Genomic DNA, 16,288 nt, shown 5'->3' on the forward strand with positions numbered 1-16,288 from the left:
ACCAACTGATCCAGCCAGGCACCGCTGGGTATGATTATTTTTTATCAGATTTTTAGTTTTCTGGTTCATCATTTATGATGAAAATCAATGGTTATCTCTTTTAAGTAAATTAGAAATAATTCTTGAAGACAAGTCATAATAAACTTCCTATGTTTGATATGGAAAACGATAATTATAAGCAAGTACCTCTGGTTACCAGCTGCTTAAAATAAAACTCCAGATCTGCTGTAATGAATTAATAATAATAAATTCCTTGGTAGGCAGAGGAAGAGTTCAACATTGAGAAAGGTCGTCTTGTGCAAACCCAAAGACTGAAGATTATGGAATACTATGAGAAGAAAGAAAAGCAGATTGAGCAGCAGAAGAAAATGTAAGTAGATCCTGGTCACAATATTAGCTAAGGAAGCTTTGAAAAGTCAGTGGGACAAAAGACAGAGCATGTGCTTTGGAGTCAGGGAGGTATGGGTTCAAGTCTTAACTGGACCAACTTACACTTTTCTCACCTTGGGCAAGTTGCTTAATTATTTTTCTTCCTTTGTGAAAATGGAAGCTTCACAGGATTATTGAAAAAAAAGTTGGAATAACTGATATAAAAGTGCTTCTTTATCTTTGAAAATAAGTTCATAGAAGCCACTCGAGTATATGCAAAGAGGAGTATTTGTGCGTATGCAGGAAGCTGTATATTTTTTCTACAGTTTCTATATTTTTATGCTGTACTGCTACTATTTTTTCATATCTTTTGCAGTCAGATGTCTAATTTGATGAATCAAGCAAGGCTCAAAGTCCTCAGAGCGAGAGATGACCTTATTACAGTGAGTAATTAGCCCCTATTATAAAATTGTAAAGTGTTTATTTACCTATTATAGAGAATGCACTAGTTAGCATTAGCTAATTAAGGAGGTGAATGATTTTTAGAAAACATTTGGTCAGCAAATCATTATACTAGGTATTGTAGTAAATACAAAGTGAATAAGATATTGCCATGTCTTCAAAGACCCTCTGATCTCACAGAGCATATAGACTCTTTTGGTTATACAACACATGATGGACGGACCATACAGTATATGAGGGTGATAGGGACGAATAAAATTAGTAAAATTATGGCCAAGAGTGCAAGGCTAAAAGAGCTTCACCTATTTTCAGTAGAAGCTATTGAAGTTTTTATTTTATTTTACGAGAATTATCATAAATAGGGTTCATGGTATGAGTATGTAGGCTAAATTTAAGAGGGAAGAGGTTAGGAGCACCGGGGTGGCTCAGTCAATTAAGCATTTGACTTCAGGTGAGGTCATGATCTCACAGTCCGTGAGTTTGAGCCCTGTGTTGGGCTCTGTGCTGACAGCTCAGAGCCTGGAGCCTGCTTCCGATTCTGTGTCTCCCTCTCTTTTTGCCCCTCCCCCACTCACACTCTGTCTCAAAAATGAATAAATGTTAAAAAAAATAAGAGGGAAGAGGTTACACACAAGATAACCATTTGGGAAGTATTGTCATCTGAGGAAGAAGGCGGAAACCTACTGAAACATACCATTTAGTTGAGAAAGTTTAAAGGTATTTGAATTAGGGACTCTTGACTGGCTCAGTCATTAGAGCATGTGAGTCTTGATCTCGGGGTTGTGAGTTTGAGCCTCACATTGTGTGTAGTGTTTACTGAAAAAAAATATTCATATTGAGATATTCAAATTATATTTCAGGAACCAACAAGGATGCCTGCTGTTTCCACTGTTCTTCATTGTGGTGGAGGCCTTAGATTCCTTTAAGGTGGAGAAATAGGAATTATACACAAATTAGGAAGGAATAATTTTTTTTGCAGATATGATTGCCTATAAAAAAACATAACATCTGAAAAACTGTAAGAACTAGTGATTAGTTCAAAGTGGTGACTGGCTATAAAGAGAGTATAAAAAAATGAATAGTTTTTCTATATACCAACAATAACCAACTAGCAAGTAAAATAAAAAGTAGATTCCTTTGTAGTGGTTACAAAAACTACGGATAAATGGTTACAAAAACTATGGATAAATGCTATTGAATAAGCCAGCATTCATATGAAAAAGCTATAAAACTAAAAATATAAAATTTGAATAAATGGCAAACATACCTTTCTTTGGTTTGTTTGAGAGAGTGTGTCTGTTCATGCAAGCAGGGGAGGAGCAGAAGGAGAGGGAGAATCCCAAGCAGGCTCCAGGCCCATCACAGAGCCTGATGTGGGGGCTCAATCTCATGATCCTGAGATCATGACCTGTGCTGAAATCAAGAGTTGGATGCCTAAGTGACTGAGCCACCCAGGTGCCCTAAAAACATACCACTTTCTTAGAAGATTAAAGAAACACAAACGAATATAAGTGTGTCAGTGTTGACGCATTTTGCAGGAAGACTTTCCAGACATTGACTACTGACTAACTCCTCTTCTTCTTCCAAGTTCAGTGCTAAATACTGAATTTCAGATCTGGTTAACTAGGAGAATGGTGATTGTGTTAATGAAATGGGAAGTTAGGAGGGCAAGCTCTTTTTTTTTTTTTTTTTTTTTGAGAGAGAGCGAGTGTGCACACACAAGTGGGGGAGGGGCAGAGAGGGAGAAAGAGACACAATCTGAAGCAGGCTCCAGGCTCTAGCTGTCAGTGCAGAAGCCAACCTGGGGCTCCAACTCACAAACTGTGAGATCATGACCTGAGCCGAAGTTGGATGCTTAACCGACTGGGCCACGCAGGTGCTCCTGGAGGGCAAGGTCTTTTAAGAATAGCTAGCTTAAAACAAACAAACAAAAAACAAAACAAAACAAAAAAAAAGAATAGCTAGCTTACTTTTGGACATACTTTAAGGGGCCAAGAAATCTCCAGTTGGATGTGTCTGTCAGGATGTTAAGTGAGGGGCTGAAGTTCAGGACAACAGAGATTGCTTATTAACATAACCTTCATAGCACTTCAAATGTGAATGCTTTTAAATTCTAGGAATATGGGAAAATAGGGAATGTGTTGCTAAATTATCTTGTTACATGGGAATGAATAGTTCATACTCTGTAAAATATAAAAGGAGGACTAGACAGCTTTTTGTGGAAATGTTGACTGCAAAATGTTAACACCTGAGGGTAGTTGTTACCTAGTGTCTTCACTAAAGTGTTGAGTTTCAGTAACCAGTGGTTGATTTCTTTCCACAGGATTCAGATTTCTTTAGCAACCAGAATTGATTGACCTAGTTTATACACTTCTCTTAAAATAATAGTATGTGCTTAGGGAAGGTAGTTTGTTGTAAAAGAACTTGGGCTTACAAGTCTTTCAGCTTTGCCATATTAGTTTGAGTAAATTATTATTTCTGACCCTCAATTTCCTCTTCGGTATGTATTAATTATGGTGCTTGGTTCAGAGGGCTGGGTTTTTCTCTTTTTTATTTTAATTTTTTTTAAGGTTTGTTTATTTTTGAGAGAGAGAGCGAGAGAGACAGAGCATGAGTGGCCAAGGGACAGAGAGAGAGGGAGACACAGAATCCGAAGCAGGCTCCAGGCTTGAGCTGTCAGCACAGAGCTTGACATGGGGCTCGAACTCCCAAACTGTGAGATCATGACTTAAACCAAAGTCAGACACTAACTCACTGAGCCACCCAGGTGCCTCTGGGTTTTTCTCTTTTTAAAAATAATTTTTAAACTGTTTAAAAGTAAAATTTATTTTGGGGTACCTGGCTGACTCAGTTGGTAGAGCATGCAACTTTTGATCTTGGGGTCGTGAGTTCAAGCCCCAAGTTAGGTGTGGAGCCTACTTTAAAAAAATAAAGGGGCATGTGGGTGGCTCAGTTGGTTCAGTGTCCAACTTTTGATAACGGCTCAGGTCGTGATCTCGTGGTTTGTGAGATCGAGCCCCATGTCAGGTTGTGCACTGACAGCATGGAGCCTGCTTGGGATTCTCTCTCTCCCTCTCTCTTTGCCCCTCCCCCACTTATTCTATCTCTCTTAAAGTAAATAAACTTCAAAATTAAGTATTTAAAACATCAAATTTATTTTTACGTAGTGTTACATGCACATTAAAAATTTAAAGAATCGGATACCAGGGTAGCTTGGTTGAGCATCTGACTTTTGGTTTTGGCTTGGGTAATGATCCCAGGGTTGTGGGATCAAGTCCTGAGTTGGGCTCTTTACTAAATGTGGAGACTGGTTGAGATTCTCTCTCTCTCTCTCTCTCTCTCTCTCTCTCTCTCTCTCTCTCTCCCCCCCCTCTCCCTCCCTCCCTCTCCCTCCCTCCCTCTCTCCCTCTCCCTCCCTCCCTCTCCCCCCTCCCTCCCTCTCCCCCCTCCCTCCCTCTCCCCCCTCCCTCCCTCCCTCTCCCCCCCTCCCTCCCTCCCTCCCTCTCCCCCCCTCCCTCCCTCCCTCTCCCCCCTCTCTCTCCCTCTCCCTCCCTCTCCCCCCCTCTCTCTCTCTCTCCCTCTCCCCCCCTCTCCCCCCCCTCTCTCCCTCTCCCCCCCTCTCCCCCCCTCTCTCTCCCTCTTCCTCCCTCTCTCCCTCTCTCTCCCTCTCCCCCCCTCTCCCCCCCTCTCTCTCCCTCTCCCTCCCTCTCTCCCTCTCTCTCCCTCTCCCTCCCTCTCCCTCCCTCTCCCTCCCTCTCCCTCCCTCTCCCTCCCTCTCCCTCTCTCCCCCTCTCTCCCCCTCTCTCCCCCTCTCTCCCCCTCTCTCCCCTCCTCTGTCTTACATATGTGCACTCTCTCTACTCTAAAATAAAAATTTAAAAAAATTTAAGGAATCAAATCCATAAGGTTTATACCAACAAATATCAGTGTCTTGGCCCAGTTGAAACACAGGGTTCTTAGGCTCTTATAAGGATCAAATGCAAGAATGCATTTAAATACTCTAGCTTAACACTTGGCATATAGTATTTGTTTAAGAAGTATTACTTCACTTTCCCCACCTCATCTCCTCCTGTGGTGACCCTTCTCTTAATTGGTCTGCATAGTTGAAATATTCTCCCAGCTGTTTGGTGCCAGTGCTCAGAAAGCCCTGAACTATTTAAGTTGCTACATCTTTGATATATGCCTGGAGTCAAAAATGACAACTGTGTCAGCTACTGTGTAGATGCTGTTATTTGTATAGTCAAGAGTTTAGAGACCTGTAACTTAAAATATCTCAGTAGCAGGCCTCAATATGAGTGCCAAGGGTTATAGCATGTATTGTTTTTTTTAATTAAAAAAAAATTGTACTCTTATTTTTATTTATTTAGTTTTTATTTTTAAGTGGTTTTTAAAAATTCACTTATTTTTGAGAGAGGGTGCAAGTGAGCAAGGGGCAGAGAGGGAGGGTGAGAGAGAATTCCACTCAGACTCTGCACTATTCGAAGTGGGCCTGGAGCTCATCTGATGCAGAGCTTGAACTCACTGAGATCATGACCTGAGCCAAAGTCGGCTGCTTAACCGCCTAAGCCACCCAGGCACCCCATTAATATCTAAAATTTAGATTAATCATTTATTATCAAATATTTGAATTCTTACTAGGTGCAAGCACGATTCTAATTACTAGAGATATAATAAAATTTAGCTCCTGCTTTTGTGGAATTTAATATCCTAGTATGCTATGTATGAGTTGTGGTTTTAAGTTGGTTTTTTTTTTTTTGAGAGAGAGAGCTGGAGGGGCAGAGAGAAAGACTCCTGAGCAGGCTCCGCACTGTCACTGCAGAGCCCAACATGGGGCTCGAACTCACAAACCTTGAGATCATGACCTGAGCAAAAATCAAGAGTCTGATGCTTAAACAACTGAACCACCCAGGCACCCTCAAAATTTTATTTTTATTTTTATTTTTTTTAATTTTTTTTAATGTTTATTTATTTTTGAGACAGAGAGAGACAGAGTGCAAGTGGGGGAGGGGCAGAGAGGAGACACAGAATCTGAAACAGGCTCCAGGCTCTGAGCTGTCAGCACAGAGCCCGATGTGGGGCTCGAACCCACGGACCGCGAGATCATGACCTGAGCTGAAGTCGGACGCTCAACTGACTGAGCCACCCAGGCGCCCCCAAAATTTTATTTTTAAGTAATTTCTACACGCATTGTGGAGATTCGAACCCATAGCCCTGAGATCAAGAGTTGCACACTGCACTGACTAAGCCAGCCAGGCGTCCTGAGAGGTTGGAACTTCTATATGGACAGCACACTGGTTCCAGGTGGAGCTGAAGGAATGGATGAGATCACCAAGGTTGTGGATGTCGAATTATAGGGCCAAGTAAACAAACTGAGAAGCATCTTTTTTTTTTTTTTTTTTTTTTTTTTTTTTTTTTTTTTTTAAGTAGGTAAGCTCTGCACTCAACGTGGGGCTTAAACTCATGACCCCAAGATCAAGAGTTGCATACTCTTTTTTTTTTTTTTTTTTTTAAATTTTTATTTTTGAGACAGGGAGAGACAGAGCATGAACAAGGGAGGGTCAGAGAGAGGGAGACACAGAATCTGAAACAGGCTCCAGGCTCTGAGCTGTCAGCACAGAGCCCGACGCGGGGCTCGAACTCACGGACCGCGAGATCGTGACCTGAGCTGAAGTCGGCCGCTTAACCGACTGAGCCACCCAGGCGCCCCAAGAGTTGCATACTCTACCAACTGAGCTAGCCAGGTACCCCAAGAAGCATCATATTTAATAGGCAGGAAGATAAGGGATTGCTAAGGAAACAAGAAAAAAGCAGTCGTGTTGGAGAAGAATAAGAAGCTAAGGGAACAGAAAACTTGAACAAAATGAGAATCTAAAATAGCAGCTAATGCTTCTAAGAATCAGAGTAGGTAGAGCACAGATTTGGCATTCAAGGTGTCATTTCTGACTTTTGCCAGAGCACTTTCATTGGATTAATGAAGGCAGAAAGCCAGACTGTAATGGCCTGAAAAGTGTGTGGTGTAAGTGTGTGGCGAGGAACTGGAGGCATGTGCATGGCTTCCTAAGGAGCAGGGCTGTGGGAGCTGCTGGTGCATTGATCTCAGATACAAAGTTACAAGTATTCTATAGCATGCAACTTGAGTTCAGTGTACAGCTGAGCTTTTATTTTTTTAATTTATAGTGAGAATTTTGTGAAAATAAACATTTCTATAATTTTAGTTCTAAAGACGTGTTTCCTTAGCCCTTTGCCAAGTCTAACTTCTTACCATCAAGTAATTTACAGTTTAGCAAACACAGTAAGAGGCCTAGAGGGCTGAGGAAACAGAGCAGACAGGGTTACATATTCATCAAAGCATACATACCTGCTTTAAATGGATTTCGCTGTTTGAAAACATTTTATTTCTAGTAGTTATTTTCTCTGATGTTTATCCTTTTTCCTTGCCTGCCCTGATGTTTAAGAGCACAAGCTTTGGAATTCCTGTGAGATTTGAATTTCTGTTTCCCGGTATCAGCTATTCGGTGGGCAAATATTTTAAGCACTTTGAACCTTCTGTTTCCTATAAAACAGTCAGGTTTAAGAGGGCAGTTAGGTTAGAGGCAGTCAGGTTCAAGTGGGCAGATATGTCCTTCCAAAATACTGATAATAAAATGTAAACTGACATGTGAACTGCAGTAATTTACACATCTCTCCTTCGAAAAGCTGCTTGGGGAGCCAGATGATAATCAGAAGGTTGGAATTTATTTATTTTTTAAATGTTTATTTATTTTGAGAGAGAGAGAGAATCCCAAGCGGGCTCCGTACTTTCAGTGCAGAGCCTGATGTGGGGCTCCATCTCACAAACTGTGAGCCAATATCAAGAGTTGGACACTTAACCAACTGAGCCACCCAGGTGCCCCAGAAAGTTTGAATTTAGTATCAAAGAGTGTCACTAAGATATTAGTGGTTTGTACCATTGTTGATCATAATTTGCCTCTTTCACCTATGATGACATATCTTTTAAGTTATGGGAATACTCAAGGGACAGTATAATTTATGTCAGTCAGGTTTCAGCCTTCTTAGCTAGAGTTTGGGTTTATTCTGGCTTCCCTGCCTCCTTGATTGCAGTTTTAGATGGTGTTAAAAGTCCTCACTTAACCTATTTCCAGATTTTTCATAGTGGGCTACTTTTACAGATGGCTAGTATTGCTCTTTACAAGTCGTCTTTATTTAATTTTATTCTCTTACAGCAAACCTATCTCCATACTCCACTCCTCTTTGCTTGACCATAGTTGATTGGTCAATTCCAGCCCAGAGAAAAATGCTTGAGGGATTCCACGATGAGGAGGGGCTACAGTTTCTTTCAGCCAAATGTCTTACAGAGTATATGCTTTAAATCCTTGTGCTCACAAGCTTCCTAGATTGTGCGAAGCCTTAAATGACTTCTTAACCAGACTGTTCGGATTGAAGTGATAATACTTCTCGGGTTTAGGTTGTTCTGATGGACACTTAAAATTAGAGGTTGAGGGGCGCCTGGGTGGCTCAGTCGGTTAAGCATCAGACGTCAGCTCAGGTCATGATCTCACAGTCTGTGAGTTCGAGCCCCACATCAGGCTCTGTGCTGACAGCTTAGAGCCTGGAGCCTGCTTCAGATGCTGTGTCTCCCTCTTTCTCTGCCTCTCCCCTGCTCATGTTCTGTCTCTCTCTGTCTCAAAAATAAATAAAAACATTAAAAATAAGTTAAAAAATTAAAGGTTGATTTTTGAGCACCTCTTAATAGTTTCACTATGTTTACATAGAAATTTTAATTCTAAAAAAAAAAAGGAAGAAATTTTAATTGTTTTGTCAGGGCATCATATTCCACCCAGTTTCTTTAACCCCCCCACCAACCCCTCATAAATTGATCCACCTTTTTCTTTCTTTCTTTTTTTTTTTTTCTCTTTTTAAATCTGTGCTCTTCCTCCTTTGAACTTAAAGAATGTTTTTCACATTACTGCTGTCATCATGTGTTTCAGTGTCTGGACTAACTCAAAATTATAACCTTGTCTTCAGACTCCAGGTCTTTGTGAGGAGATGGATTACTGTTTAAATATTTCTTGCTCTGAGGGTTTAGTCTGCTTTGTGTAGAATATATTTGAAATTGACTGTTGCTGTGGGGGAGATTTTGAGGGTTTACTTTCTCTTGAGCCCTCAGGGACTAGAAAAGTCATTTTTGTTGGTTATTTTATTTGGCTTTGTTTTTTGTTTTTGTTTTTATTTGATTTTTGGTTTCAGGAGAATTTAGTGATTCATCACTTACATATAACACCCAGTGCTCATCACAAGTGCCCTCCTTAATACCCATCACACATTTAACCCATCCCCCTGCCCACTTCCCTCCATCAGCCCTCAGTTTGTTCACTAAACTAAGAATCTCTTATGGAGGGACTAGAAAAATCTTAAAAGCTAATCACACTCAGTGTATTGAAAAGGGTAATAGTCTTACAGTTTCTTTAGTAGATTCCTTTATTAGTGGTTATCCATAGAAATACCTCTGTCAGATAAATGCTTTAAAGCAAAAGCTAGCTGATGTTCTGTAACAAATGGAAATAAAGCCAATCTGATACAACCACTGAGATAATACCACCATGGGGAAAATGTGAAAAAGAAAGTGACTATCGTCTAATAATTACATACTTAGAAGAAGAAGGAAAAGGATTGTCCTTTTTGACATTTTGTTGTTAACTTTTCTTTTTTTAAGATTTTATTTTTAATCTGTATACCCAATGTGGGGTTCAAAGTCACAACCTTAGATCAAGAGTTGCATGTTTCACTGATTGAGTCAGCTGGGTGCCCTTGTTAATTTAAATGTTATTTGTTTTTCATCATTAAAACAAAATAGGGGGGCACCTGGGTGGCTCAGTCAGTTAAGCGTCTGACTCTTGACTTCAGCTCGGGTCATGAGCTCATGGTTTGTGAGTTCAAGCCCCACACTGGGCTCTGCGCTGATAGTGCAGAACCTGCTTGGGATTCTCTCTCTCCCCCTTTCTCTGCTCCTCCCATGTACTCTCTCTCTCTCAAAATAAATTTTAAAAAATAAACTTAAACAACAACAACAACAACAAAACAGCCAAAATGGGAGCTTACTGAATGGGAGAAGATATTTGCAAGTAATACATTCAATAAAGGGTAAATATAAAAACATATATAAACAACTTCTACACCTAAACACCACACCACCTCCCTGAAACAATCTGGCTAAAAAGTGGGTGGAGGACCTAAATAGACATTTTTAAAATGGTGTTCGATATCAGTAATCATCAGGGAAATGTAAATCAAAACCACAGTATCAGCTCATACCTTTCAGAATGGCTACTGTCAAAAAGATAAGGGGCGCCTGGCTGGCTCAGTCGGTTGGGCGTCCGACTTCGGCTCAGGTCATGATCTCCCGGTTCGTGAGTTTGAGCCCCGCATCGGGCTCTGTGCTGGCAGCTCAGAGCCTGGAGCCTGTTTCAGATTCTGTGTCTCCCTCTCTCTGACCCTCCCCCGTTCATGCTCTGTCTCTCTCTGTCTCAAAAATGAATAAACGTTAAAAAAAAAAAAAAAGATAAGAAATAAGTGTTGGCAAGGGTGTGGAGAAAAGGGAACCTTCATGCACTGTTGGTAGGAGTGTAAACTGGTGCAGCCATTCTGGAAAACAGTATGGAGGTTCCTCAAAAAATTAAAAATAGAAATACCATATGATCCAGGGATGCCTGGCTGGCTCAGTTGGTAGAGCATGTGACTTCTGATCTCAGTGTCATGAGTTCAAGCCCCTTATCTGGTGTAGAGATTAAAAAATAATAAAAATATCTTTTTAAAAGGAGAAATACCATATGATCCAGTAATTCTCCTACAGGGTATTTACCCTGTAAATGGAAACACTAATCAAAGAAAATGGAAACAAAGAAAATGGAAACACTAATCAAAAAGATATATGCAGCCCTACTATAGCATTATTTACAATATCCAAGACAAATGTCCCAAATGTCCATTGATAGATGAATAGATAAAGAAGGGGGTATATATACACAATGGAATATTACTCAACCATAAAGAGAGAAATCTTAACTATTTGTGACAACGTAGATGGATAAAAGACTGTTGTGCCAAGTGAAATGAGTCTGAGAAAGACAGGCACCATATGATTCTGCTTATATGTGGAATTTGAAAAACAAGTGAACAAACAGACTCAGATACAGAGAACAAACTGGTGGTTGCTAGAAGGGAGGGTGTTGGGTGAGGTGAAGGGGATTAAGAGGTACAGATAAAAGTCAAGTCATGGAGATGAAAAGTACAGCGTAGGAAATATAGTCAATAATGTAATGTCATAAGGTAACAGATGGTGACTTACGGTGGTGAACACTGAGTAGTGGGTAGAATTGTCCAGTTACTAGGTAGCACACCTGAAAGGAATATAACATTGTATGTCAACTGTACTTCAGTAACAAAAAAAAGTACTTGATTTTGCTTAGGTAAATTTAGCAAAGCATGCCTGTTAACTTGTTTCAGGCTTCAAACTATACTATTTTGCTGTTACTTGGGCCCATCTCTCAATAGGGCCTTGTTGGGAAAGGACTCCTACTTTGGGTCATAAGCAGGGAAACAGTAAAAGAACTTTCTATCCTTTTCTGATTTATTAACAAACTAGAATCTTGCAAACTCCTCTGAGAATTTTAACTACTTTTTCAGTTTTGTGGAGAATGTAATAAAAGAGTGATTTTTTTTTCTTTTAGGGAAAAAAACTTAATTAGTATATTAAAACTGCATTTTAAAGTTTAAAACAATTATAATACTCCTATCTTCCATTTAACAAGTGGTATAATTTAGTTAAAATATAATTATGCTGGGGTTCCTGAGTGGCTCAGGCGGTTGAGCATCTGATTCTTGGTTTTAGCTCAGGTCATGATCTCACATTTTAGGGGGTCGAGCCCCGCCTCTGGCTCTGTGCTGACAGAAGACTGCTTGGGATTTTTCTCTCCCTCTCTCTACTCCTCCCCCATGTGTGTGAGCACGTTCTCTCTCTCTCTCTCTCTCTCTCTCTCTCTCTCTCTCTCTCTCAAAATAAATAAACTTAAAAAATATATATATATGATAATTAAAAGTGGGGGCGCCTGGGTGGCTCAGTCAATTAACTGTCTGACTTCGGCTCAGGTCATGATCTCATGGTTTGTGAGTTCAAGCCCTGTATTGGGCACCAGGCTAACAGTGTAGAGCCTGCTTGGGATTCTTTCTCTCTGCCCTTCCCACTTGCATTCTCTCTGTCTTTCTCTCTCTCTCAAAATTAATAATTTTTAAAAATATAAGTCGGGCACCTAGGTGGTTCAGTTGGTTAAGCATCCAACTTTGGCTCAGGTCATGATCTCGCAATTCACGAGTTCAAGCCCTATGTTGGGCTCTGTGCTGACAGCTCAGAGCCTGGAGCCTGCTTCAGATTCTGTGTCTTCCTCTCTGCCCCTTTCCTGCTCACACTCTGTCTCTCTCAAAAATAAACATTAAAATATGTGTATGTGTATATATATATATACATATATACGTATGTATATATGTATGTATGCGTATATATGTGTATATATACATACACACATGTCTATATGTATGTATGTGTATACATGTATGTACACATGTATATATGTGTATATCCATACATATACACATATGTATACACATATATACGTACATACATATAGACATGTGTATATATGTGTGTATATACACATATACATATATATACATATATATGTAAATATATATATACACACATATACACACATACACAGTTATAAGTGAAAAGTATGAATCATTCACCAGTGAATGGCATTTGGTCATGTTTGGTTTGGGGACAGAGTATATATTGTAACATAGACTGAAATACAAGAATAGGTAAACTATGTTCATGTTAAAAGTTTCTAAAGGAGACAAACTGCAGTCATCACTTGATGTTTGGAATCCTTGCATTTTGGATCAACCCATTTATTTTCATAATTTGGGGAGGAAAGCGCTCTAGTAACAACATAAGAGCATTTGGGCAGCTTTTTAACAAGCATTTCTTTGCAAATAACTCACTGTACGTGTGGTTAGTCTTTGTTTTCAGATAAACAAAGTCAGCTTGGATATACTACCACTGTATTTTTGTTTTCCCTTAGTTCTGGATGTTCTAGAGACATTGTAATCAGTATAAGGTTTTTTGTACAGATGTTGAATTCAGTGAAGATAATCTTAAGGTGTATAATAATATGTGAATTAGAATTTTTTTCAACTATTTTATTTGCTTTTGAAAAAGAAATTTTAAGCAGTTCGCATTATAAACTCTAATGACATGGATTCTCAGAACACCTTCATGAAATTTTTGGGGGTGTCCAGCCACAAATTAGAAATCTTCTACAGTGAGGCACCTGAATGGCTTGACCGTTCGACTTTGGTTCAGGTCATGATCTCATGGCTCGTGAGTTCGAGCCCCACGTCAGGCTCTGTGCCGACAGCTCAGAACCTGGAGCCTGCTTCAGATTCTGTGTCTCCTTCTCGCTATGCCCCTCCTCTGCTCACGCTATCTCTCTCAAAAATAAACATTAAAAAAACAAAAAGAAGAAATCTTCAGAAACCAATTTTGTACTGTATATTGACTAAAATGAAAAAAAATCTTCCACAGTAGTGCATGCTCGTATTGTTTAGTTTTTCATTTGTTAGTATGTTAGAAACAGTCTTCATATGAAAGCATGTATGTGTTTGAACTTTGATTAGTTGTCTGTCAAAATTGACTGAAAATTGCTTGCAAAGTTAGTCTGTACAGGTGAAGGGCCACCATTCTTCTTCTTAAAAAAAAATTTTTTTTTAACATTTATTCATTTTTGAGAGACAGAGCACCAGCAGGGAAGGAACAGAAAGAGAGGGAGACACAGGATCTGAAGCAGGCTCCAGGCTCTGAGCTGTCAGCACAGAGCCCGACGCGGGAGGCTCGAGCCCATGAACCGTGAGCTCATGAGCCACGCCAGTCTTCTGAGAAGACACCTAACCAACTGAGCCACCCAGGCTCATACCATGATAAGATTGAAGTGGTGCTATTGAAGTCTTTGAATTTATTTTACTTTCTATTAAAAGCTTTTTTTAAATTGGCACTAAAGTGAATACTTCTGATTTTTTTTTTAAATAAATCTTGGTGTATTTGCACTTAGTGAATGTCAAATGAAAGAAATGTTTGCTTGAAATTAGATGTGTGATTTGAATGTTAGACCGAATGCCCTCACCTAGGCGCCCATTGTGGAGCAAGAGCTCACTGCAGGTGTCCTGCATGCCAGTGGTTCTCAGAGGGGTAGGGATGAAGGGTGACTCTCAGAACAAAGGGCTTTTCAACATAGAGGGTCACTTCCTCCCCTCCACCCTCTCTCCCCAAACTCTGGTCTCTAGGTGAGCATGTGTCTCTCCTTCCTCCTTAAAACACCAAAAAACATAACTTTCCAAGGATTATACTAACTAAAATAGACTGTGTTGGAGAATTTAAGAGGCATTATCTCTGCCTTTTAAAAGACGAGACTCCGTTTTTTGCCAGTAAGCCAATAAATGCTTGTTACTTAATGAATGATTTCCAATGTGTTCTCTTTGTTATGTTTCCTAATAATCCCTTTTAATTTTTATTTTAGTTACTTTTATTATAGAAGTCAATGTTTATTATAGAAAATACAGGGGCACCTGGGTGGCTCAGTTAGTTAAGCATCCGACTCTTGGTTTCAGCTCAGGTCATGATCTCATGGTTTGTGAATTCAAGCCCCTCAATGGGCTCTGTATTGACAGTGTGTGGAGCCTGCTTAGGATTCTCTCTCTGTCCCTCTCTCTCTGCCCCTCCTCTGCTCTTTCTCTCTCTGTCTCTCAAAAATAAGTAAATAAAAACTTAGAAAATACAAACTAGCATAAAGAACATTGAAATCATTGGTGGGTGAGGGGATGGGTTAAGTAGGTGATAGGAATTAAGGAGGGCACTTCTGATGAGCACCAGGTGTTATACGGACATGTTGAATCACTATATTGTACACCTGAAACTTATTATACTGTATGTTAACTAACTGGAATTTAAATAAACACTTAAAAAAGAAAATTGAAATCATTGCTAACCTAGCCTCCCAGAGGTAAACATTGTTGACGCTTTGCTATCTATCCAGATATTATTTGTGTTTTTCCTAATAAAAAATATAATCCTATTGCACAATTGTCCTAATAGCTTGCTTTTAAAATATTTACCATGTAGCTCTTCCTATGTTAGTTTTGTAGATTTCTGAATTGATTGATAATCTGGGCTATTCTGCTTGATTGTGAACTCCCTAGGAGTTATCGATGATTCTTCATGCTTCCTTGTATTGACGTATAGGACTTGGTACAACATCTGGTTTATCATCTGTCTTGGAGTGTGTTTTGAAGGAAAACAGTAGTATAATGTGAAGCAATTGGGTGTGAGCCAGGACCATCCTCACGGTGGGTTCTGAGCTGATGACCCAGAAACTTATTCTTCTCTGCTCTTTGTAGGACCTACTAAATGAAGCAAAACAAAGACTCAGCAAAGTGGTAAAAGATACAACCAGGTACCAGGTGCTGCTGGATGGTCTGGTGCTCCAGGTAACTTTATAGGTTATCAATAAGATGTGTTAAGAGACCAGCTCTGTTTTTTCCTGTTTTGTCATCTCAGCTTTCTTCCTTTCGCTCTTTTCCTTGTCTAATAGACAAATGCATGGGAGGACAGTAAAGTCTGGTGGTTAAGACTTCCAGATTTTACCACTCTTTTATATAGTCTTACTAGTCCTTTAGAACTCAAAGGTCAAATATGCTTGCAACCTCCGGCCTTAAACTTCCTTAATTTGATTGCACCACTAAAATACTTGTTTTAAATTATGAGGCTCAGACCAGAGACAGTATGCATCTTAAATGTTTGCTGCTTGTTTGTGAATTCTTATTTTACTTACGTTAATTACAATAACATTTGACCACTGCCTAGTTGATGTAAGAGAAGATTCCCATATAAATTTTGTTTCTACCACTGGAGTGTTGGGTGTATTTGTCTGGTTTGTGATATCAAAAGCTTTTTACCACGTTCTCATACTGTGTGTTCTGTCTTTTTCCAAATTACATGAAAGAATTATAAAAATATTGTTTGGTATTGGGTTTTATGAATTGCATTTCCTACTAATTGAATCTGTGTTTTAAAGGGTTTGTACCAATTGTTGGAGCCGCGAATGATTGTTCGTTGCAGGAAACAGGATTTCCCTCTGGTAAAGGTAAAGAGCTTAAAGAAGACATCTATTTTTTTTTTTTTTAATACATTGAAATGTTAGAGATTATATTGCATGCTTTAAATAGATGATAGCTCAACCATGTAAATTAGGGGTATCTTAACACATTATGGACATTAAGTGTACCTAAGCCTCTGATTTCTTTTCGTAAAGAGGTCAAGTTGCCCCATCTGAGTTAGTACCCTCTTCCC

At 39.5% G+C, this 16,288-nt stretch overlaps 1 protein-coding gene across 1 annotated transcript in view; it reads left to right on the plus strand.

Moving 5' to 3' along the window:
* ATP6V1E1 (ATPase H+ transporting V1 subunit E1) overlaps window positions 1–16,288 on the plus strand; it is a 31,412-nt gene that overhangs the window by 7,347 nt on the left and 7,777 nt on the right. The window contains exons 3-6 of the mRNA XM_042945403.1: window positions 261–370; window positions 746–812; window positions 15,337–15,426; window positions 16,014–16,082. Of these exons, the coding sequence (XP_042801337.1) occupies window positions 261–370; window positions 746–812; window positions 15,337–15,426; window positions 16,014–16,082 (336 nt within the window). The remainder of the gene's footprint in view (window positions 1–260; window positions 371–745; window positions 813–15,336; window positions 15,427–16,013; window positions 16,083–16,288) is intronic.

Source organism: Panthera leo, chromosome B4, assembly GCF_018350215.1.
Source record: "Panthera leo isolate Ple1 chromosome B4, P.leo_Ple1_pat1.1, whole genome shotgun sequence".
Classification (NCBI taxonomy): domain Eukaryota; kingdom Metazoa; phylum Chordata; class Mammalia; order Carnivora; family Felidae; genus Panthera; species Panthera leo.